At 37.4% G+C, this 23,298-nt stretch overlaps 1 protein-coding gene across 1 annotated transcript in view; it reads left to right on the forward strand.

Annotated features, from left to right (window-relative positions):
* Nucleotides 1–4,493: 4,493 nt before the first annotated feature.
* Nucleotides 4,494–23,298, forward strand: part of LOC150090018 (pleckstrin homology domain-containing family G member 4B-like) — a 1,014,666-nt gene continuing 995,861 nt past the window's right edge. Inside the window, exon 1 of the mRNA XM_090389713.1 lies at nt 4,494–4,737. Coding sequence (XP_090245839.1) covers nt 4,717–4,737 — 21 coding nt within the window. The 5' untranslated portion in view covers nt 4,494–4,716. The remainder of the gene's footprint in view (nt 4,738–23,298) is intronic.

Below are 23,298 nucleotides of genomic sequence, written 5' to 3' on the forward strand. Positions count from 1 at the left end.
TGCACAACCAGATTAAAATATCTGCCTTTTTCCCTTCATGCTATGGAGTTGTTTTTCCTCCTCTAAGTTGCTCGAATGATATTTTGAGCGTTCAAATTCATCACTGTTGAATTCATTGACTTTCAGGAAGTTCTCAACATTCATGTGGTTGCTGACACAGGTAGTCAATATTTCAGACTTTCACGGCACATTCAAGGTCAGTTTCTATGCGTGCATTGCATGTCATGACACCGGTTAAAAATTACATCCTGTAAGCAAATTGGGGTAAATCAGTGCAACCTTTACATTCGTTTACATTCTGATCTCGTAAAAGCCCAATGTTTATTAAGCTGCTACTAACCAGTTGACAGTCTGTAAAATAATGGCCTCTTCGAAAAGGTTTAACGATACCATTTTGTTTTGTTAAAGATCTAACCGAATCGCGCCATTGAAAGGAAGAAGAACCGCCTAATTCAATACAATGGACCGTTTTCGCATGATCTAAACACTCTATGTAAACCACTCCACGTGCGCCACTGCCCCTCCCTTTTTTCCCCGTAAGCTGAACTGATTTATTCAGTAGTAGACAGATTTTAGAATGTTTAATCCTGCAACTTGGATTGGTGGTTAGGTTTGACAGGCAAATTTATCACAGAACCCAACACTAAATTATTGTAATATATTGTACACTGTAGATCTGCATTCTTACTGTACAGTTTGCATTATACAATATGAACTTTCTAATTCATTATGGCTGTTACGTAGCAAGTAAAGCGGGGAGGGGCGACCAGGAGCTAAGCGGATAATGGAGAGGGGGATGGGAGATTTGTTTCTTAATGAGTTTCTTACCTTATAACTTACTACGCAAACTGCTCTGATCGCATAGCAATCCCAGAATATAACCATTTTAAAAATTTGCCTTCCACAGTTATCCTGACTACATCTGTAAAATGTTATTGTTGCCATTGTTTTTTTTATGTATGCATAATAGAATATGGCACTTCCTTCGTGACATATGGATTTTTTTTATTTTTTACAAACGAATCGGATTGGCTTGCTGAATATTAAACGCATCTACATTATAGAATTTATCGGCAGAAATTTTCTGATTATAGAAGAATATCCAGCATATTAGTATTAGCAATGGCCACATGGTGCAAGGAAGCCTATGGCTTTTATGCAGCACCAGCCAAAAAAATAAAAAAATAAATAAACAATAATAATAAAATATAGTTGGTTACGGACGTTACGTGGTTGTTATCCATTAAGAATTATTAATATGTATAATTAACCACTCTTTACCACTTGGAGTTTTTAATATATATTTTATTAAGCATAGCCTAAACTAATATATATATAATAGTGTTGCGTTTCGGGTATCTTGCCGATACCCATCATCAGACCGTGCTTCTGACAGCCCTCAGCCCATTTCTATTCAGGTCTGAGGGCGGTCAGCAGCACGGTCTGATGATGGGTATCGGCAAGATACCCGAAACGCCACACTATTATATATATTAGTTTAGGCTATGCTTAATAAAATATATATTAAAAACTCCAAGTGGTAAAAGAGTGGTTAATTATACATATTAATAATTCGTAATAAGAATAAGAATAAAATAATAATAATAGGAAGAAAATTAAATAAAATAATAATAATTAATAAGAGAAAAGGAAATAGACAACCTATGCGAATCCCTCCTCCCGTAGGTAATTATCCAGCCGACCTGTGAATTTCCCCAAACTGTTAGCCTCCCATCCATGTAGGTTACTTATTCCAGTAATTTATAACTCGCTGGTTAAAATAAAACTCCCTGCAATCCAGTATAAACATCTCCCCCCCCGTATCTTGAAATTATGGCCCCTTGTTGTAGAATCATTTATAACCGTGAAAATTTCGTCCTCACTCATTTCGCTTATGCCTCTCAGAGCCTAATCAAGTCTCCTCTAAGTTGCCTAGTTTCTAAGATCTGCAACCTACATATCCGAAGTCTTTCCTCATATGGACGCCCTTTTGCCGATCTCACCAGGCGAATTACACGTCTTTGAACCTTTCAAGAAGCACAATGTCTTTCTTTAGGTGCTGTCACCATACTTGAATACAGTATCCAAGTGCATTCTAACAATAGCCTTATATAATGGGATTATGATATTTTTATCTCTACTAAGAATTGTTCGATAAATCATCGATAGGGTACCATGGGCCTTTCTTGCAACCAGTCTACAATGCTCGGAGAACTTCATATCTGACGGTATCGTAATATCCAAGTCCCTTTCCATCACTACCGGCTTTAGTTCACCTCCGCCAAGTGTATAAGTTATTTTAGGGTTATTGTTTCCCAGGTGCAATACCTTACACTTTGCTGGATTAAAACATAGCTGCCATTTTTCTGACCATCCCTGAAGTCTATCTAGGTCATTCTGAAGATGCTTTGCTTGGCGGTGATCATTACCAATCTTTACATCATCTGCAAATTTAGACATCACGCCATCTATCACTTCATCGATATCATTTATGAAAATCAAAAACAACAGTGGGCCTAATACTGATCCTTGGAGAACCCCACTTCTTACATCAACCCAATCTGAGGAATAACCATTTATCACAACCCTCTGCCTCCTGCCCTGAAGCCATTCAGCTATCCATCTAAGGATTTTCGCTGTGATTCCAACTTGTTCCAACTTATAAAGTAACCGCTCATGTGGAACTGAGTCAAATGATTTGCTGAAATTCAAATAAACAATGTCGAAATTATTCCCTAAGTCCAGCTCTTGAGTCACCTTGTCAAAATAGCTAACCAGATTAGTTAAACATGATTTTCCCTTTACAAAACCATGCTGAGTATCCTTCAGAATTCCATTTCTGTCCAAATGATCCTGAATTCCACCCTTTATCATTGTCTCCATGATTTTCCCTACTGCTGAAGTTAGACTAACCAGCCGGTAATTTCTCACTTCACTCTTAGAACTGCCCTTATGTATTGGAGATACACTGGAACTTTTCCAATCCAACGGAATCACTCCCGAGTCCAGTGATGATCCCATAATTAGCCTCAATGGTTCAATGCACTCACTTACCGCCTCCCTTAAGATTATAGGGTATATGCCATCAACCCCAAGAGCCTTACTGGCTTGTTGGCTCAAAAGTTTTTTCATTAAATAAACATGTGAAATTTTAACATCATTAATTACATTTTTTTCAACTTCACTCCCATAATTTCTCATTGACTTAAAGAGTTTTTCTTCTGTAAATATCGATGCAAAGTAACTGTTGAGTTCATCTGCAACTTCAGTTGGGGGTATCTAATACTATTCCACATCCATTACATAAGAGTCCGATCTGGTTTGTCCTTCTCTTTTTTGCATTTATATATGTGAAGAAGTCCCTGTCCCCCCCTCTTTGCTCTATTTGCCAGCGATATCTCATCCAACTCTTTGTTCTCTTTGCCAGCGATATCTCATAATCTGCCTTTGCCAGCCTAACCATTTCTGTGGCACTATTACAGATCAATTTGTAGTTGTTATAGGCTGCAGTTCTTTTTATTGCTCTGTAACCTTTCCATGCCGTCTTTTTCTGCTCAAGTAATCTGGCAACTTCATTATTCACTATATAACAAATATAGTTCCTAATAACATAAATTTACAGTTCTGATAAAGATTTTCTGTATATATTTTGTATCAGGCAAAGTTTCTGTTCATGAAACCCCCAAAATTCTGAACAAAACCATTTCTATGGAAATTATTATAATATGATACTAATTGATTTGTCACCTTTTGATTTGTTTGATTTAAAGGTGATTAGTCACCTTTAAATCAAACTGTATGAAATGATTATTGATTTTCAGGTGACTGTAACACATGGATAAATAGATGAATCTTCATTAGTACGTGTCAGTTAATATTTTAACGTACACTTATTTTTCAAATCCATATAACTTTCTCTAATGTTCCCATTTTCAGTTTTACAATTCCACTCTTAAAAATGGTATTTCTTCAAATTGGTGTCAGCTAAATTGCACGTGGGTCAACCTGATTTATCGCCGCTGCATGGCAGTTGAAGCGGGGAGGGGCGACTAGGAGCTAAGCAGATGATGGGGGAGGGAAGAAAACTTGTTTCTTTGGAAGTTCTCCAACCGCCTAATTCAATACAATGGACCGTTTTCGCATGATCTAAACGCTCTATGTAAACCACTCCACGTGCGCCACTGCCCCTCCCTATTGGTAAATAGACTCGTTCCTAGTGCGGTATGACACTAGCTGTCTGAGTTGCTCTTATAGCATCATCGGCAAGTGAGGGAATTTCGGAATAAGAGAACTCTTCTTCCCACCTCCTGTGTTATCATTTGTCCTGACGTTGGTTTCGTTTCTTCTGGAAACGTTTGTTCGTGTTCTCTGTCTGAAGCTAGAAGTAATGCTCATCGCTTGTGATTCGACTTGCACGTGCTTGTGGTTTCAGGGTAATTTAACGGTAGGTTTGCTCTCTAGCAGTGTAGTATCCACTTGTTTAAAGTTAATGCGTAGCAGCTTCCAAATGAATGAAACTTGAGGGTTTTAGCGTCTAGTTAGGGAAGATTGTTTTCTAGTTGAAAGATTTTTCCGCTGGTTTAGCTTGTTATACAAGTGACTACCAACACACCGTGCAGCATCTTAGAAATAAAGCTTGTTCTCAGGTGTCATCTGACAAGGTTGCTATGGTAACCTCCTTCCTCGTAATGGTGACATAGGAAAGGGAAGACTGACATGGATTCTATACTGGCAGTGGTAAGTATCACCTGAACTTAATGATAAAGTACTTGAGTAATAAGTATACTGGAGAGGCGGGCACATTTTTGTAAAGTTACGTAAAGGTTTTTCAATTGTATTTTTATTATATTTGGGAAAGATAAAAAAAAATAACATCGTAAACTGCATTCTATACCGTTAATATCAAGAACATTATAATATATATATAGATATTCTGTGCTAATAATTAATAATTTTGATAACGAAGTAAATTTTTTCTTGCTGTATTTCTCTTTCTCAGAGGTTAAGATCTACGATATAATGTCGGAGAATTTTTTAAACTCTTATGAATTATTAACACACAACAAATGCTTGAGGGCCACGTGCTGTTCAACATCCCTATCGTATAGTTTCGGTGTTTGTTATTATCTGCCTGTTCCATGCTGCGTCTGGATTTTGTTTTCCTTTTTTCTATTCACCTTATTTTTAAATTTTAGTGAAAATTAGAAGTAATATCCTTTATTATTCGTTCAGAGCTGGCTGGTTTCAGTTAGTACTATAAAGTACTCCATTGATGAAATATAATTTTTTATGAACATCACATTACAGAACGTTTTCCGGTTTCTTCATCACATGCAAAACAACTAAATCCGGTTAGAAGAAGTCTGCTTTAAATACTCTATTATTAGTAAGACGGAATGATGCAAGGAAGCGAACCTTTTCTGTTTTAACCAAAAAAAAAAAAAATTCAAACAAAATAGATTATTCATAATATTCCCAATCCCACAAAGTAATCATCCAGTTTTGCTTTAAACTTAGTCAGATTCACTGTCTCCACCACATTGGGAAGTAACTCATTCCAGTGTTGTATAACCCGTTGCCTGTAGGTGAACCACATGAGATCTAAAGGTTTTGTAATAATATTAGAACTTAGTTGCATATAATAAAGAAACCGGTTTGGATTGTGTAACGTTATGCGTATATACAGTAATACATTTATTTTATCTTTGTATACTTTGCGTTATTAATTGAGGTCAGCTCATAAAGGAACTAGCCCACAATGTCGCCCTCTCGTTTAAAGACTTTTTCATCATTCGGATTGTTGGCCATTTCCAAGATGGAAAAAAAGTGTCTGCCATATAGTCTTCTCTGTTTCTAAAGGAACTAGGTTTGAAGTCGGAAGAGGGATATTTATAAGTTCTTCCCATTAATACAGGATTCGAACCCAGTCCTTTTCCACACAGTGTGGAAGAACGGTGATCTTAACCACTGTATTACCCACCAAGGCGATGGCAAAAAGAAGCAATGAATTGTGGTCGGATTTGTTATCGTGCAGTCGTGAGATAGGCATTCGTTGCGAAAGGTAGGGACGAAGGATTTCCGCATTTTTATAAAGGTGAGATATTTTGATATTCGTAGTGCAGCTTTTTAGAATAAGCCTCTACTCTCTTAAATTGGATTATCGAGAGGATGGGATCTTTGGTAGGTTATGGGTAAAAGTGTCTGTCCTTCAGACACTGAAAGAGAAAAAAGTGTAGAGGGAGGTAAATTTTTGGCCTGGAATGTTAGATCTTGCCTCCCCCAACCTTGGTTCGCAATAGGCAGTGTTTTGAGCAAACAAAATGCATAGTGTTTGTATTTGCTGAAGATCAAGTAATGGAAGAGTGAAGAATTTTCAGAATATATTACATCATTGACAATTTCTGATTAATGATTGGTACTCCTCTAAGAGAGTTTGGCGCCTCCGTAACCAGGTGGGTAGGAGCAGCCGTGCGTAGCACACGCTTCTTGATCAGACCGGGGTTCGAGCCCGTGACCACTAAATACGGAGGATGCGGAAAGGTCAGGAAATGACCACCGCATATCCCCGGAGCAATATGGCCTTAGTTGCTAATGCTCCTAAAAACCAAATAACAACAACAATCCTCTAAGAGAGGATGTATCTCTTTAGAAATCATTTAAACACTGTCGTTGTTTTAAGTTTCTATATGTTGAAGTATTTTTAAGAGAATATTCGTTCCTATAATTCCGTCAATAATATTGGTGCAGTTATGGGATCCTCGCCAGATCCCCAATAGGCCTTTTCTGCTCGCAGAAAACGATCCTCCGCTGTGCACGCACTGCTTGCATCCGCTACCAGTAAAGAACATACTCATTGAATGTAGCTTATTCAACAATGTCTGGCAGTCAACTTTCGGCCCCTTTTTCAAATCTACAAACTTTGTCACTTGGCAACATCATAGATAATGACGAAAATTTCTCCGAGTTTTTCTCCTACCTGAAGCGAATTCAATATATGACCGATTCTAATTGCTCTCAGAGCATTTATCACATGTAAACCTACTTACTTTGGTAGGCGCAGTATGGCCTAAGAAGCTCTTGCGCCAGAAACTCCCATAATGACAACAACGACAGCAATTACGGAATCAATATTGCAGTAGTATTGGGCGTATTTCTCCACTTAGAAGCACAACTCAGAAGTTAGGCCTATTTTGGAAATATTCATTGTGTGAGAAGGATTTCTGTGTCATTGTATATCAGTATGGCGCTAAGCGATACCTCTCGGATAGTTGATAATCATTAATTAATCGACTCTAGGTGATTAGTAATCATTAATTTACTTTCAGCTATCAGAAAGCTGGTATATATGAAAGGTGAGTCTGTTGGAATTATCTAAAAAAGTCACCACTTGAATAGTCAAACAAAGAAAACGATTTCTTGATAGTAGTTTTTGATAGGAAATCTTTTAAAATTGCTGAATTAAAAGATTTTAAATTTTCTATAAATACAATTTCCTATAAAAAGTAATTCCTGTACAAGAGTACAGGAATTACTTTTATAGGAAATGTTTTAAAAATCGCTGTGTCGTCATTTACAGCACTGATGAAAAGGATAAAAGCTGAGATGAATAATTCTGAGAAATAGAGGCATTTTTGAAAGTCTCAAGAGTGAATTTTAGTGTCGCCTACTTCATTAGATGGTAATCTAAATGAACCATTCGATCTTTCGGTGAGTGCATTTAGCAATGCTGCTGCTGTAGTGATTTAGCAAATGGTTAATGGAGAGATAAGACTCGTAGCATTTATTAATTCTAAGGCTAGAGTTAAATTATTCATAGTAACAAAGAAAGCTCTAGAAATCATTTAGATTCTAAAGAGTTTATAAATATTGGCTACAGGCCAATATTTATATACTCTTTGGAACCATCTTTCATAAGGAATGCAAGTTGAAATAGATCATAAACAATCCGAGTTCGTTAACAACATAAAACATAGAAACCGGTGAATTATGTGGTAGTTAGAACTTCAAGAATTCGACCTATGATATACAATACTATGAATTGATAACATATCGTATCCTGCAGTCTTGATGAAGGCATTTAGAATACTTTATACTGAAAACCAAGTGGTAGTTGCGAATTTCGCACCGATTCAGTTGATTGGGTTGAATATAGTATTAATATCTCCACCTGCTATGAGGCGCAGAACGGCACGTCTCAGGTACACCGGCGAACTGTTTCACGAGAAAATGCAAAACTGTATACCGAAGAACTTTATGCACGCCTGTGAAATATTCTGACTTATAAGCATACATGTACTTTGCAATATGAACGTGTATATACTTTGGTGTACTGTCTGGCTCAGAACTATGTATATACTCATATCTGTAGCATGGTTTAATGCCACGTTTTTAAGTTAATTTCATGTTATGTTGTCTTTTTGTTATGCTGTACATGTTTTTATATTACCCCATAACCCTGTCAAGCGCCTGGCCTCCTGGCTGTGGCGGGAACATTATTGTATCTTTACTGTACAATAAAGATTTCTTCTTCTTCTACTTATTCCTGTATTGCGTATTTTTTTTTTTACAAGTTTGGCTCATAGCTCTTGATAATTTGCTGCTAATAAACATTTATTGGGAAAAATGGATTCCTGAATTTGGTGGTAAATTTAGAAATTTAATTTAACAAACATTTAAACACTCTCTGGGCTCACGACCAGGTATTATGCGCTCATTAGGAAATCCTGTACAACTAGACACATCGCAACATAAAATATGAGTTGATGGAAATAGCAGAAGTATTTTATGAATATTAAGAAGTGTTTCAGGTTATAAAAACAGCACAAATTTTCATCCTTAAACCTTCAAAATAAATTGGGTTTGTCTTCGATGAAAATAAACTTCATTCCGAACAGAAGCATAGCCAGCCTCATGTGATACATTTCCATATACAAAGGGTACTAGGAAAGTTTTGCAATACAGCTTTGTTTATTTAATTTTTTCAAAGTAATTTCCTCTACATTCAATACACCTCTCCATCCTCCGAAACCAATCTTTAAACCAGTTCTGCCAAGTTTCACTAGGGAGTAAAGCACACTCGTTGTCCGAAGCCCGTAGAAGGTCCTCATCACTGGAAAACCGCCTCCCTTTTAGCTTCATTTTCACATGCGGGAACAGTGCAAAGTCGCAGGGAGCAAGGTCTGGCCTGTAGGGAGGGTGCTCGAGAAGTTTCAGTCCTGTCGTGGTCAAATATTCGGTGCAGGCTTTGGCGCGGTGAGCTGGAGCATTTTCGTGATGGAGGTACCAGGTGTCCATTCTTGACTTTGGCCGCAGGTTCTTCATAGATCCAATAACTTTAGGCAGGCATTGTTCAGTATACCACTTAGCTGTGACTGTCTTCTGCGTGTCCAAAACGACACGTTCCACAATTCCACTCGATTTGAAAAATACAGCTATCATTTTCTTCTTTACAGATCGGGATTTTCTGACAATTACGGGTGTGTCGTCATCATCAAAGACCCAAACTTTGTTTTGAGCCTTGGTCGGCAGATCGTAATAGTACAGCCAAGTCTCGTCACCTGTCACGATGTTGTTCACATACCGAGATTGTCCCTTATCAAACTTTTTTAACATCTCCCGGCACCAAGTCACACGTCGTGTCATCTGCTCTTCATTCAGTTGATGCGGCACCCAGAGAGAACAAAGTTTCTTCACGTGCAAATGATCTTGCAGAATCGAACGAATTGCTGGTGCATTTAGGCCCAAAGTATCCTCTATCTGTTGGTAGGTCACTCGCCTGTTTTCGTCAAGCATTTTCCTCACAGCAGTAACGTTTTCCTCCGTAACTGACGTTCGTGGCCTTCCCGGCCTCTCAGAATCCTCCAGAGTGAAATTTCCCCCTTGGAATTCTCTATACCACCTGAATATCGTTGTACGATGTGGACAATCATTATCTAGTGCAAGAGTAATTTCTTCTAAGCACTGGTCTATGGTTAAACCACGCACGAAATTATACCGCAAAACTGTCCTTATCTCATTTCGTGACCACGATGCCATCGCAAGCACTTTACACTCTCACTACTAATGAATAACTGAGCCCATCGACTTGGCGCGGCGGCTACTATGCACGTATGAACGTGTCTCAACATGCAGCAACAAGCAGCTTCCTGTGATTCATTGTTGCGTCATATTGCAAAACTTTCCTAGTACCCTTTGTATAAGGTAACATTCTGAAAACAGTTCGTTGAACCCATTTCCTGTATTCACGACGCGATACAGTTACTAGCTTCTAATGAAACACCCTATTCTCCACCTGCTTCATATTTATTATGATTCTCCATAAATCAGCAAATAGTGGTTTATCCAAATAACTTTAGCGTGAGTCTAGATTGACACAAACACTCATGCAAAATTGGATTTTTAACTTATAGTCCTGAGTTACGTTACAAGAATTGAGTACTTTCTATTGCATATATATCATATGAGTATTCTTCAGATTTCTTGATCAAATGAAAATTTAATGCAAAAAGTAGAATATTATTTATTTGTCTCAGTTATTGTACCGCAAGGTTAGATCCCAATGCCTCCATGAGCGAGGAGCTCTACAGGTCAGTCCTGACCAAGAGAAGTTACAATTCGGAAATGGAAGCCTAGAAATTACATCTTACATAAGGAAAAATTTCTGCAAAGTTAGAAAGTCTTTTTAAGATTGATTTGAGAATGCCAAAGCGATTTGAGAAATTTAGTGCACTTTTAACTTCCAATTGGTCTGCATCAAGGTCCATATGGTGATATTGCTGATGGTCTGGTTCCTGTAACAGATACTGATACAAAATAGTTCAGAAGTGATTCATTTTATTGAATATCACATTAGCATTGTACAGTATAAGAAAAACCTGGTTAGACGGACTAGGTTCCTCAGTGTTGATATGGTTTGGTACTGTTGGGATCTGGTCTTTTCAAGGGTGCTTGTCATGTTAAGAGTGTGCACTCGATGTACATTTATTTGTTATGACTTTGAAGATAGTCAAATGATAGCTCGAGATTCTGTTGAGCTATCATAGGATCCAGTATTTTAATCCAAAATTATTTGGATATAAGTTTTAGGTGCAGAAGACCACATTGTAGATGCATAAAGTGTAAAGTGTGTTAGAGGTCTGACGGCACGAGGGGTTTGCCCCATCTCCTTATTGTTTACTCTCTTTGTGAAGCACATAGAGTACAAATGGAGTTATGCATCGATCTATATGTATGTTGAGACAGCAGTTTCTTGTTTCTAATTCCCACAAGTTCCTGTTTCGCTGTCCACATTGGCAGCACATATTCCTTGGTTCTAGTGTTTTAGAAGTGTCGTGGGAAGTATAGTACTCCTGAGACCATGTGATGGGCAGGATTTATTTATTTCGAATGCATTGAGTACAAAGATGTGTGCAGAGTTTACAAAAATAAAATAATATGTAAAGCCCACATCTTTGTTCTAGTTAGGATCACTTGGATTTGACTTGCTAATAGCAGTTTTAGTTTCATCAAAGCAGGTTACTCACAGGGTACAGGACGAGAACCTAGCTGCTGTGCACCCCATGGGCAGGATACATAGGTGCCTTGTCGTTTTTTTTATAGGCCATATTAGCGTAGGATATTCACAAATACAAGCAGGATAGTATTTCTTGGATTCTATATGTTGCAGACATATTGCAATGTACTCAACATGCAGTCCATCGGCCCTTAAGCAAGAGAGGTGTCGCGTTCGGCCTCAGATGGTTGGCGAGGGCATTAAGTGCAGCCTATTGAGGTGCCACCTAAATAGGTTGCACTAAGTTGCATTAGGTTGCATTAAGTGCAACCATCGGCCTCAGATGGTTGGCGAGGGCATTAAGTGCAACCTAAGTTGAGCTAATTCCTAATTACGATCTGACACAAATTTTTGGAGGTCCATTTCGAGCATTTGTATTATTGGAAGTTCCTTTGCAGGAAGAAATCTGCCATAGATCGTCAGCCTGTTGTTCTTCATTTAAAGAGGAGGAGCGACTCTGAGGGTGGGTAGTGGGGTGACATGTTCCAGACGTCAGGAGTGTTTAGAACTTACAAGCCTGTTAACAGTGGTTGAGGTTCTCCCCTTGCAGATCAGTCGAGGCAGCCATGAGATTTGACATTATTCACCCATGCTTGTAGTCCTTTGTTGTAGAGGCGATGTTTGGGTTAAGGATTCATATTTACTAGAGAAGATGGGTTTGTGAAGAGAGGGTGCAAGCAGACAGAGGCTCATATTTCGGCAGCATTCTTAACAGTAGAGTATACAACGGTTTGGATATACCTTGTGGTTTATACATCCGTTGCATGAAAGGGATAGTCTCAGGCTATCCAACGGAATCGGTTTGTCTTGGAGAGTACAGATTAAATGTGACTGTTGAACTTAAGGTTTGAGTCGAAAGTAATGCCAATATCTTTGTGGTTTGTCAGATTTTGGATTACCACCCTCCTCCAGTGAGGGTTGTATGTGGAAGACTGCTGCAGGAAGAAAAATAAACAGTAATTACGGATTGTTCAGGGTTGAGTTTGTCTGAAATGGTGGACATATTCGTAGGTGAAGAGAGCATTAGTTTACTGCTGATGACAATTCTAATCACTCATGTGTTGGCTAATGGTGGTATTTCCGTAAGGAGCTTCATATTATCAGCATAGGTAATCACATCTTCTTTGGTACACAGTGGAATAAGGAAAACGGTAAATAGGAAATTGGTTGACAGATTCAGAGCTGTAATATTTAGGCTATGAAATGCAGCTAAATGTTGGCATAAACAACCTCTATTTCGGCTCTGGACTCGAATACTTGTAGTATTATGCTGATGGGTTTTAGTCACATCAGCGAATTTAGTATTAAGGTTTCGACTGTTAGTTGGTTGGTAATGATTGATATACTGGCGAGTGCAAAATGATGTTGCTTTGGTAGTTAAGGAAGAAGATAGCGTGTTATGTATAGTAGTAAGACTTTTTTCCCAGCAGCATTAATAGCGGGGATGTTGTAGATATCGGTGTACAGCTCTTCAACTGGCTTGGTGTTTGAATTTTACGCAGCGGGAGAAGGGCGTATTTTCTCCAATTGTTCCAAGTACAGATTTTGTTTATCAGTAGAGCACTCATAAAAATGTCTATCTTTAGTTTCATAATTTTCAAGGTGAACGTCATTTAGGTGGATTTTTCGGGGTTAAGAATGAATTTTAGATGATGTAGACGATTTCAGGATATCAATATGTAGTCGTCGGCTTTCGGATTCACTGAAAGCCGAAGATTGGATTATAATTGGATTGGATAATCTTCCACTTAAAAGTTGGAAAAGTGTCAAGATATTTTTTGTGAGTATTATTCGTACCAAATATAATTACTTCTCAATGTTCTGGGGGATATGGGAAACACATCCAAAATAATGAATTTACTTGTGTGTGTCAGAGCAAGCCAGTTACGGTTAAATGACTTAAAATGTCGCGTTGGGGAAGAGATCTTAGAAATGGAAGCAGGGCCTCCTAATCCACTTCTTATTTGTTGTAAGTAGAGTTTGATGAATTGCAATTGGCCATCCGGGGTTAGTCTTCATAACGAACCCGTTGAATAGCTTTTATAGACCGGATCATTTAACAGCAACGTTATGGTGATGGTAGTATCTTAACAATAAGTGTGGGTTGATAATAGTCATTAGTGAAGTTCTGTATTTTCTTAGATGGGTTGTTAACCTTTGAGGTCAAATAAGAATGCTTGATTATACAAGTTTCAGTTAACATGACCGGCGACTCAAGTAGAAAAGTAAGTAAATTAACTGAGATGTATATATCATGTGGTAAGAGGTAAGAAGGAAAAGGTTGTTTTAATACGGTTTTTACGAAACTGATGAGTTCGCCGACCCCTATTTTCACAATCAGGCTTCGTCAGTTTTGTCAGAAATAATTTACAAAAGAACATAATTCCCTGCAAGTTCGTGCAGTTTTGTTATTTCTAAGACTTCGACAGACTGAAGTAAATAATAATCTATTACATTTCTACAGGAAGCACTTTCAAGAATATGGCTAGGAGATCTCGTACATTCATAACAAAAATGAGTGTTATAGATTAAAAAGATGGACACCTAGAAATAAACTATTCTAACACTTATTGTGGTGTGTGTACGCTACAGTAAATATTTTAATACTTGAGCATTATTTTACAAACCTTTAATCAGGTTCTTGTTCGGATAAACAATCACTTGTGCATGTGAATCTGATAAGGGGTTTGTAACGTGGTGTTTATTTATTAAAATATTTATATAAAATATTTATATATTTATATATAAAATGTTAAAATTAGTTGATTTCTTGATGGATGGATGTCACCCACAAAGAAAAACGTCTCATTTAAAGACATGATTAAAGTTAGCTGATATTGGCTCAACAAGACCATCTTCTTGGTGACACACCAAGATTACATTAAATTACTCATCTGCCCTGATGGCAAAGCAACTGATGCCGACTTAAACTGGAGCATCAAAACACTGATGACGCATTTGCAAAGCTACTTTGATGTTATGGTTCTATACATTAGCAAGGACAAATGTGCTCAAACGATTTCCGTCAAAAAAGTTGTTACATGTGATGTTCAAGTTCATTTTGAATCAATCTCGAGGAGTTATCAAAGTTAATAAGCATAAAGATCTTGATCTCGTTTAGGTCACAAAACTAATCTTAAAGCATCACATTAGTCATCTTAGGGCTAAATATTTCTCTTCAATATGGAACATGAAGCAAGAACTCGTTAATTTCAGATCAGAACATTAATGTAAATTATGCGGCTATATTCATTAATCCAGTATATGTTTTTTTATGTATTGATCATTTGGATTTTCTCTCCTCCTTCGTACCATAAACGTGTCTTAGGTTATGAATATTGGCTCATGAGGTGGATTAACCGAAAAGCTAATAACCTTTACAATATCCAGATCTCTTCTAATTTTACTTTACAAGTAAAACCAACCTCATCATTTAATATTATATCAACAAATATCAAAATCCTATGCGAACTTCTTTCATATACAGGGTGATTTAGGAGGAATAGTAAATATTTTGGGAGGTTATAGTACCGAGTGTTCTGAGTAAAAAAGTTCATATAAACATGTGTCCAATTCTCAATGGACATGGACTGCTTGAAACTGCACACACAAATCCCTGAATCAGATGTGACCAAGAAGCAGTTATAACCTGACGCTGTTTGGTGTTAAAGTGTTGTTAAGAATGCCGCACATCTTCACACATGCTGAATATGCCGATGTGGTGTTTATCTACGGTTTTTGTGGTGGAAGTGCTACTGCTGCTTGTAGAGAATACTGTCGACGGTTTCCTAACTGCAGAATACCGGATTCAAGAGTGTTTACACCAAACTGCGTAAGACTGGTACAATTCCCAGCGCTCATATTTCTTCTGAACGTGCAAATGAACAAAATGTGGATGAAACAGAACCCATTCTTCAGTCGGTAGAACATAGTCCTACTATTAGTACACGAAGAATTTCTACGCGAAGAATTTCCACAGAGCATGGCTTCTATCCATTTCAGTTACAGCGGGTAACTGAAAACCTTCAACCAGGAGACGACGCCCAGCGATTGGAATTTTGTCGGTGGGTAAATACTAATTGCCGATTAATTCCATTAATACTGTTCAGCAATGAAGCTACTTTCACCCGTGAAGGTTATCAATAACACCCGCAGTCAACATCAATAAGAAGCGATGTTGAAACAAATTTTCAACATCGCTTCTTAAACGTGTGGTGCAGTATCATCGACAATCAGTTGATTGGGCCTGTTGTGTTACAAAATTGTTTTACCGGGCCCATTTACCTAGAATTTCTGCAAACAAGGATTGGTATGTACTTTCAGCATTACGGAGCTCCTGCGCACGCACGCACGCACGCACGCACGCACACACACACACACACACACACACACGCACACACAGAGCTTATACCCGTCTGGTGATACAATATCTAAATCGAACTTTTCCTGAACGATGGATTGGCCGTGGTGCTTCTGTCAATAGCCACCAAGGTCTCCAGACCTCACTCCGTTAGATTTTTGTTTGTGGGGATGGATAAAAAGCGCAGTATACAAAGAAAGGGTGAATACAAGAGACGAAGGTGAATATAGAAGAAAAGGTGAATACAAGTTTATTGTGAACTGTAAAAAATTTGTCAATTACATGTATTTGTGTTTCATTCAAAAATTCATTAAATACAACAATAAGTAATTTACCGTTCTTTAATACCTCTCATAATGGCTTTGTGCTCACCAGTTTCAAACAGCTGTATCTCCGTATCCATTGAGAATTGGACACATGTTTATATAATTTTTTTAACTCAGAATAATCGATAATATAACCTCCCAAAATATTTACTATTCCTCTTGAATCACCCTATAGAATCGATGCCCCTTGGATTCCACGATTGTCTCCTTCGATTCAAATGGAAGACTTACAAAAGGATCGAATATTAGAAGGAAATTACAAATACATTAAAACGATGTTTCCGCATAATAATATTTTTTAAATTGTACTTCTGCTAGAATGTACAGATTGTAAACAGCCTGTGTGTGCGTGTGTACTGAACACACATGATTATGCTCAGCTTCTCGATGAGAACCCTCATCTGCTAATATAGTCTAATCTAATTGCTTTTTCTTTGTTAAACCCTGACGTGTTGCCATTGTGCATATTATTATTATATGCTTTGTACTTCTTATTACCATAAATATGTAATAATGAATATTTATTTAATGCCAGAACATATTTATAGCCCGTGAATCGACAGACTCATAAATTATATTTTGCATGCAAAAGGAATACAGATGCTTGCATTTGTTAATATTTACTTGTTACTTTGGAATTATCTGCGTTTGTAACTCCTTTAATAGCTTTAGATTTGATTTTGTACTAATTTAAAAGTGAAACTTTTGTTAAAATTAAATGGTCGCGTGTTGCCTTCTAGCATGTTGCTGTCCTTGGGCATGTATGTATGTGTATATATATATTTTTTTTAATCCGAAATAAATTAATTAACATCATTTAATCCTTGTTTGTTCAGTTGATGTACACAATAGCATATTTGTGAAATATTGTAAGGGATACAAGGAATAAAAGTTTGGAAATCTCTGCTTTAAGGCATTAGTTTCCACTTGGATAATCATACACTCTTGTCTGTTCATATGCTAGTTGTCTGAAGGAAGGTAAGCTGCTCTTCCCTTGTTTATATATAGAATTTCGAAATTAATTGACATCCCATTATTATTGAAAAATTGCTGAACTAACTGTTCCTACTGCTGCTTGAGTTATTTTTCCTTTTATTGGAAATTATATTCCTGTATTCTTGAGAGACGACACATTTTTAAAGTGTAGCACTTTTCCTTGTAACAGGAATCACCTCTAATTCCGCTAATTTTAGTCACTTATATGCATGGGGATTAGTCGGTCTCAGGCGAAGGTGTAGAGTTTCCTTCCACAAATCTATTATAGAATGCACGCAGTTTACTGATGCCTAATGGTGTTGTTCGACACTTACAGGAAAGCAACCCTAAATTCCAAAATGCAATATTTTGCAATGTCTATCAAATGAAACGACTTCTTACAGTTGATTTGTTAATTAATTAAAAACGGATTCCTGGTTAAAATTTTCACAAGCACTCATAGTATGGATATGCACTCAGTAAAATGAGAGCATCTACTAATTCAAAACAGCTTTATTTCACAGCGGACGTAAAGTAGTTGATTCTAGCCAGACCTTAATGGATGGATGTGCTTGCCTAATGAAAGGATTAATTACTCTTATGGCTCTGTGGCGAATCGCCGTAAATGAAAAATCATGCAGAATGCCAGAGAGTGGAGAGTTTATTAAATAGCAATGTTAAAATTTTTCATCTGAATTTATGAAGTTGAAAAGTTAGTTAACTTCTCACTATTCTTTAATGTACTTTTCAATTTTAATTTAATATTTTGAAATTTAGACAGGTAAGTTATCGTATTTGGACCCAAGGATATTTATTTTTTTGAGTAGTTGCTACTATTAATGTATTTATTCTTTACCATGAAGCTTTCTTAGTTGCTTTAATTTAATATATACTTTTATGTCGACTGTTTACAATGTCTTCATCGACCACAATTGTTTTGTAACTTTTGAATCTTCCCAACCGTTCATACACCTTTCTTTGCGTAAGGATGATTTCATTCTCTCAGCACTACGAAAATCGAATTACTGCACTTGCTCAGCAGTGATGCAATCCATAAGCGAAGCCGAGTTCGTCATAACAATGAGATACAATATACGAACTGCAACTGAACGTTGTGTTTAAATTTGTCTCGCTATTTAAATATGCTTGATTTCCACATGAGTGCCTTTTGGAATTTTATCAGTATATAATATGCAAATAGTCTTTACTTTTTTTGAATGCCCTCTTAAGTGATTTATATTTGTAGATTACAAGAAATTATCTTTATTGCAGTGTGTTACTATTAAAAGTAACAGTGCTGATGTAATGTGATAACACGTCAGCTAAAGAAAAAATTATATAACTATTATTAACGATGATCCAAATAGATACGCTGCTTTTGTTTTGTTTGTTTTGTTTTTTATCCATTGCTAACCTAATTTCATGCTCTGCCCAACTTAAACTATGAACGATTCTTTTTTTTTTTTTTTTTTGATTATTTTCTTGCATGGCATTTCAACCTTGAATAAGAATTCGATGAGGGTGACCATAAAAAAGGCATTCCCAGAATTAATATAAGTGCGAAATATGCTAGGCGATATTGACACATTCACATTAAATGTTTTTAGTATTAAAAAAAAAAAAAAATGAACATTGGCTATCTCCCTCTTCCCGGAAGATTTATTGACCTGCCTCGTTGAAGTAGATCTGTATTCAGCCATTGTCTCTAGTATTTGCATAACAGCACTTGCCATACATATTCATGATGTGTTTAAATTGATTATTAAATAATTAATATTCGATTATATTATTCGAATGATATGAGTATAATCGAATGATTTGCTATAAACGAAATAATCAATTATTACCTCTCAATTATGCCCATCACTAGTAATAAGCTATGGAACCGTCGTTTCTAGCAACGGTGTTTTTTTTTTTTTTTGGCTATTAAACTTTATGTATTTCTTTCGAATTTAGCGGACAGACTTGAATTAAACTTAATAATGAAGTACTTTAGGCCCTCGTATGTAGCACAGTTGGTAGGATCGCCATTCCTCCCCACACCTGGTGGAAAAGACCTGAGTTGGATGACGGGAGGAATTTTTATGGCCTTTTTCACAACGTGGCTGAGTTAGTCGGAATCAGGCGAGGGTAGCATGGTTTTTTCTTCCAGAAATTCGGGTTTTTCGTACAGAAAACAGAAAATCGACCTCAGAACACACGCAATTTACAGACAATATACACGGAGCAATATGGTCTTAATCGCTGATGCTCTTAAAACCCAATAACAGTACTGTACTTTAGAATTATTTAACTTAGTTTATCAATATGTGACGTTTATGCTATTGCTGTTTTATACAATTAGTCATGCCCTCATGGGTAGCAGAATTGGTATAATCACTGTCCTCCCCACACCCGGTGGGAAAGACTTGAGTTCGAAGTGTTTAAATGACGCGAAGAATTTTTATGGGTTTTTTTCACAACGTGGCTGAGTTAGTCGGTCTCAAGCAAAGGTATCATGGTTTTTTCTTTCAGAAATTCGGATATTTCTTCCAGAAAACTGACTACTGAACACGTGCAATTTACAGACATATTACATACGGTGCAGTATAGCCTAAGTTGCTGATGCGTTTAAAACCTAACAACAACAATATTAGTTATTATACGCACACGAAATTTGATATTCAGTATAATTTTTAGATTAATGTATATTATTGCACGGGATCAGAAATTATGTGAGATCAGATGAATTGTTCAGTTGCATAACAGACAGCTGAAGTCTATATGGTGCTGGCTAACGATATGTTTTCCTGAATTTGACAACCTAAAAGTGCAATTTAGGCACACAATAGGCAAATATGGTCTTACTAGATTGCACATTTAGGCGCACATGTCATTGGTCAGCGCCATATAGATTTAATCCGTCTGTAATGCAGTTGAACAATTCATCTGATCTCACATAATTCCCGATTCCACTCCATAATATGCATTAATCTAAAAAACTGCCTGGGATTCACAACGGACCCAACCGTAAACCGAACAATGAAAAAGAACAGGCTCCACATGCACCTGCTGCAGGCGTGGCAGAATAGATGGGAAAACTCCCCCACCGGTGATTTCGCAAGGGAGTTTATACCGGACGTAATCCGGGTATATCCTAGGATGCCCGGTTGGTTCTCCCCTAGTTTACAACCAACGTACCTGTTCACAGGCCATGGGACCATAAATGCAAAATTTTCGCTTCTTGGGATCCAGGAGAACCCCTCATGTGCCTGCGGAGGGATTGAGAGCTGGCAGCATCTTATGTACGACTGCCTGCTCTATGACGACCTACGCAGCATCCTTATCACCAAACTAACCTACTCCTTAGTTCCTTAGAGGACAAGAACAGCACCTGCTGGACACCAGGAAGTATTAACTAGCCTTCACAGAATTCGCACAAAAACTATTCGCAAGGAGGAGAACTTTCCACCAGATACAACCCAACCAGACTACCAGATCAAACCCATAAAATCCGGACAACCACAACCTCGAGGCGCAGCAAAACATAGACAAAACAACTGATAATCATGAACATTAGAAACCACCCTGATGCAAACCGCAATGGAACACAAGGGCTCCCATACCCAGGAGTTGATCCAGCCACAAGGACTAGACCATCACGACCTGAATGTGACAACCAAAGGATGCCACAAGACTATGATATGACAAACGCCATATGGCGACCTGAGCTGGGCACTCTTTTCTGACTCACTTTGCACCCGTTCCCTGGGGGAGGGGAAGCCCTGACCTCCCACCCTCTCCCTCATTCTTCCCTCTGGTGAGGCATGGGCCTGCCTCACTGAACTACTGGGGTCGCCTACTCTATCGTCCCCTTACTTCTGCCTTATTCCCCTGCAGTCTTCAGACTCCTCCCCCTCTATCTTTATGCAAGCGTAAGCCCCACACACCCAAATTTAAACTCGTCTGAATTAACTTTCGCCCATACTCTCGGCCTTTCCAATTTGAGCGACACTCTCCCCCCTACGCAATGGAAATAATAATTTTTTTTAGGCCCTAGCCACTGAAAATCTCAGGAAACTAGGTGGCAGGACCTGCCAGAGTAAATAGAAAGTACTGGGTACTTGATCTGCCTCCACGGGGCGAAAGTGGGGCAACGTTGGGCCTCAGCAGAGGCTCAGCGGCTAAATGGCCAGAGGAACAACAGTACATGACATTACACATCTACAATATCCGCGCACTTTTAAATCTCTGGCTTTCCCAGTAAACTGGCACACCCGCAATGTATGAAATGCGGAGATGGGGGGGAACCCCTGGTGCCACTTGATATCACTAGACTTTAAACTTTAATCTAAAAATTATACTTTATATATAGCTATACTGTCTTTAATATATATATTACTGTATACGTTATATATAGTCCTTTTCTTTCGAAATGTATAGAAAAAAAAACTGCAGGAAAGTGGCTTGCTGACATCCTTAAGGGATGGCGGAGCAGTTATTCATTGATGCATATAAAATTTATGTCTGTATAATATAGCCGTATACTGCAAATTACATGTACTTTGCTCTTCTCGGTGGCATTATGGTTGAAGTATATGTAATTTTTTTATTTGTATGCGTTATATATATATATAATTTATGGACCAGACTAGAAAAAAAAAAATATATATATATTATTTTTTTTCCTTGGCTTAAAATTCCAATAACTTTGAGGCACGTTTAATGTCATGACTCTGACGACACGTTTTGTTAACTTGTCTGTCACGGTATCGTGGCTGAGTACTTGAAATTCCTTCCGGCTATACGCTATCTCGATTTCTAATGCTCTCGTTTCAGGATGCTATTAATTGAAGAGCGCTGTTGAGACATGAAGTATACAGCTCATTTTATCAGAAGTAATGAAGAATAAGCAGATTCCAGCTCTAAAATTCTAGCACGTTCAGGAAGTATTGTTCACGTGATGATTATGGTTAACATTATGGAAAAACATAAGGTCCGTTTCATGACATCTTAAAGAAAGAAGTTATGTTATCTTATATACCGTATACTTATTATAAGAGGAAGGCCGTATCCTTGATATGAATTAACGTTAATAATAGCTCGACCATTACCCATACGACAATTTTCTGACTTTGGAAAAGTGATCAAAGTGATCATACCGCATTCCCGAAATTGTATTTTAGCAAAATATGAAACTTTCTATACCAGACTATTTCTTAAAATGAAACTTGAATTTGAATTCCTTTTAGATTATCATTTTTAATATCAATTAACTGTATGTGGACTCCTGTGTTATTTTTCTTTCGACTTTTGCAAATACTTGTAAATTAACGTGAAGATGATCTAATCTTGCGTATTCTAAGATTTTTGCTTTGGACAACGCTCCATTTTCATACTGTGATATTTTCCAGACTTATTTCTTTCAAATTTAATATATATTTTTTGTTTTTCTACTCTTCTCTTATTCTACTGTTTTTCAACCAGAATGCTTGAAAGTACAGCGCTATTTTTATAATTATTTTCACTGATGGTAGTTGCAAGAGCAACTGCCTTAGTGAACAAAGCTTCATTAACACTCGTAAATTATTCAGAACAAACCCATTTCCACCCCCATTTATCCACTTATTTCCACCATTAAAGTGTCTTAGAGAGAGAGAGAGAGAGAGAGAGAGAGAGAGAGAGAGAGAGAGAGAGAGAGAGAGAATCTTTTATTGCACCACTATCAGTTGTAACAGTTACAAGATTGGATAGTGTTGCAGTGTTCCTTCATGGCCAAAAAGCCAAGCGTTGACACTTACAGAGATGATGACAACCAGATACATTACAGAAAAAAAAATATGACATTAAGTGATATAGGGCATTAAATAGAATAACATCAAATGACATAAGACATTAAATGAAATAAGATGACAATGACGTACATCATTTCAATTACATTAAGTTTCATAAAGCATTACTTGATGAAGTCCGTTCTTAGGCACAGGAAACTGAGCATGCAGATTTATAGGGTCACCAGTTTTATAAAATGAAATCTCGTTTTACTCTACGTAAAACGAGATGAGCTATAAATAAATGTGATGCATGCAGCTTTATTGTCCTTGTTG

The sequence above is a fragment of the Mastigoproctus giganteus genome, chromosome 2, assembly GCF_048544385.1.
Source record: "Mastigoproctus giganteus isolate SK-2022 chromosome 2, ASM4854438v1, whole genome shotgun sequence".
Lineage (NCBI taxonomy): Eukaryota > Metazoa > Arthropoda > Arachnida > Uropygi > Thelyphonidae > Mastigoproctus > Mastigoproctus giganteus.